At 27.3% G+C, this 3415-nt stretch overlaps 1 protein-coding gene across 1 annotated transcript in view; it reads left to right on the top strand.

Annotated features, from left to right (window-relative positions):
* The window catches only part of LOC108761210 (uncharacterized), a 14087-nt gene that overhangs the window by 1850 nt on the left and 8822 nt on the right, over positions 1-3415 (top strand). The window contains exon 3 of the mRNA XM_018507624.1: positions 1989-2141. Coding sequence (XP_018363126.1) covers positions 1989-2141 — 153 coding nt within the window. The remainder of the gene's footprint in view (positions 1-1988; positions 2142-3415) is intronic.

The following is a 3415-nucleotide window of genomic DNA, read 5'->3' as shown; positions in this document are numbered from 1 at the left end:
AATGTGTTGCTCAATAAAACCAGAATGTTATGAACACAACTTTCACATGTATGTAGTTTGTTTAAAGCGAAAATATTAATATATGTGTTTTATGCTCTTTTACAACCTCCTTAAAAACTTTTGAGGTAAATAAGTATAAAAGGTTAATCTAAAATAACATTAGAGCTTTAAATTATTTCAAGGCTGACTTTAAAATAATTAAAAAAAATATATTTTCATTGTATCTGAAATTTTTAAGTTTTTCAACTTTAAGTTTAACAATGGACGTTTCACTGTCCGGCACCGATTTGATTCTTCATGAAATATGTTGTTAAACACAAAAATCTAAGAAATACGTATTTTTTTCATATGTACGCTAATTCATATTTAAGGGGTGAAACACTCCTTCGAAAAAAAGCAGTATTTCTCTTCTGTGCCGAATATCATCAAAAGTATAAAAGATGGAAAAAAAATTTTTAAACAAAAGTTTTACGGTTTCAAGAGTACCTTAAAGTTGTGAAGAAAAAAATTTTGTTTGTTTAACATTATACCCTCATCACCCATAGTTCTCTCAAATTAAAAAAATTTTTTTTATCAAATCGAAGATTATTTTTTTTTAAATTGAACCATGTATAATAAAGTTATATTATACCATATGATCATTTTTGAGAATTAATTATAAACGCTTCCTTATATACTCTATCCATGCTCATGTGCGTAAGTAATTATCGTCGAAACAGTAAAATATATGAAAAGATGTTTCAAGTAAAATTTGTATAGTTTTCTATATACTTTATGTATGTATATATATATATATATATATATATGTATAATATATGTATATACGTTATAGATATGTATATGCGGAGCGTTTCCTCTAAAATCATCTAAAATATTTCCATTATTTTTAATGATACGTGAAAATACCAAAAGTGAAAGTTGTTCGATTCGAAGGGGCACATATTATGATGAGCAAAAAATTTTTCTCAAGATCATATTTTTTGAAACTTCAAGGTCACCTCCACTTTTTTAAACGGAATTGTATGATTTTTTAACACAATATGATTCCTCTAATTATTCTGAATATAAAAGTATTAAGGTAGTGATATAAAAAAACCAATAGTTTACGAGATATTTTATACTTTATTCTGGTATGTATTAATATAAAATGTTAAACACATAGTTTACTTATTTAAAAAATTTTCCATTTTACATTAACAAATTGTTCAATGTTAAGCAGACTAGAGTTAAATTCAACTAAATAAAATTTGTTGAATTAACCAAATCTGCAAAGAACTTAAATATGTTTAGTTAGTTGAACATATTTTTTTCTCAGTGCACATTGGCAATCACCGAGAATACGTATAAACCATTTCGATATTATTTAATACATAACGGCTATTATGAGAAAATGATAAAATAATATAAATATCACAAATTCTTACTATACTCCATTACGATTTTCCTTCATAGAATTTTCCTTTCTTTCTTCTTTCTTACATTAAACCTATCTAAAAACAACATGAATCTATCTAAAAACAATATGAATCTGACCCTCAGTGAGGGCGATAGTTTCATGCTATTTATATATTTTTTATTTATCATGGAATAAAATATTTAAACGTCTGTAAGTATAACATTCAGGATATTAGTAGGATTCACGAGAGACAATTGTGTTGTACAGTTTTCGTAACTATATTATTTGTACAAACACGAATATAAACGAAGGCTATACTTGCTTTCTCCAAGAGAGTCACGAAAGCCGAAAGTATGAATAATAAATTTAAAAAAATCCGCTTGGTCAACTGCATCACAGAGGGGTTGCTTTAAGTATCGCATGTACTTATAGCTGTAACAAATCAAATATTGAACGATGCGGTTATTACCGAGGAATATAGATGAAGAAATACATCCGCTTTCGGGGAATAACCAATCGAAGAGATATTTTGAATATTCAGTATGTAATAGTCGAAGGAATAAAGAACTTACTCAAGCGTGACGTTTTAAAGTGTTCGAGAATGAGATCAAATACGGATTGGAATACTGACACCACAAACATTTTGAAATTTTATAAAAATCTCCTCGGCATAATTGGACTCTGGGTATTAAACGAGAAAAATGTATTCTCGAGAATTCGATGGTTCTTATCAACTATAGTGGAAGTAAGTTATGCTTTATCACATTTTTATCATATTTTTATTATAATTTGTAATAATTTTACATATTCGCGGAGTACTTGGGTTTATTAATTTTATTTTGATAAAAAGAATAAAAGAGTATTAAATTAGATGCAATTTGTATACAGATCTATGAATGTGCTTTAATGTGTCATGAATATATTTTGTTACACTTTTTTTTATTAAACTATTATATTTTATATTTAAGGATGTTTTGCGAGGAAAACGATGAATGTGTTTTTAAAATCTATATTAGGGAATGTTTTAAACAAAAAGGTTTATATACACCAAAAATATAAAGCATGGACTATGCCGTGTAAAGTTGTTCGACAAAAATGAAAGAGATAGGACATGGAGATGGTAAATCTCTGTTCTTTTGTATTTAACCCATCACAATATCTTAAGAAAGGAGGGAGATCTTGGTCGTGTTCACGCTTTCTCTCTTATTTTTATTGATCCGACATATAATATACCTTCTATTTAAATACGAATAGTACAGTCCATGTTCCATGTCTTGATATATATACTATAGTTTCATTCGGCTCTCTGAATTATCAAGAATTTCATTTTTGTCAGTAATAGAAATTTTTGACAACAGTCTCGCTTCTTTCAGAGCGCTAATTTTTGCTTTACGTAGTGTACAACTCAAGTATTTATTTGGTTTTGAAGAATAGCATTTATGTAGTGCTGAAAATATTGCATATAATAATCATTTATTATTATTGCTATTACAAATTTCTGTACACACATATTTTCGTTGTTCAGTAAATTGTTTTCAAGTATCTAAGAAGCGCCAATACGCGTATAATGCGCTTTAAATGTACATTGAAATCCGCATTAAAAGCTGATTGTAAATGCACTTTCGAAGCACATTTTTGTCATGCATTATATCTGCATTTAATGCACTTTTTGGCAATGCATTCTAAAAAGTATATCTATGCTTATTGAGAAGCCCAATTAAATCAACTTGTTTAAGCGGCAAATACGGACCTTTGCATAATCCGGGAAAAAATGTTTTATATAGTATAATTATATAAAATTATATAGTATACCTGTAATTATATAAGAAATTGACATATTTTATATACAATTATATATGATTATATATAAAATATGTCCATTTATATAACATTTTTTCCCGGAAATGTATAACACATAATGTAGAACAGATTTAACTAACCAAACTCCTTTCTTCTTATGAAATAAACGGAAAGGAAGGAATATTGATTCATTCGTTTATGTATTGTATGCATTGTACA

This window comes from Trachymyrmex cornetzi, unplaced genomic scaffold (assembly GCF_001594075.2).
Source record: "Trachymyrmex cornetzi isolate Tcor2-1 unplaced genomic scaffold, Tcor1.1 scaffold245, whole genome shotgun sequence".
NCBI classification, from domain to species: Eukaryota; Metazoa; Arthropoda; class Insecta; order Hymenoptera; family Formicidae; genus Trachymyrmex; species Trachymyrmex cornetzi.
Note: the sequence above shows the minus strand (reverse complement) of the source record. Positions and strands in the feature narration are given on the sequence as shown.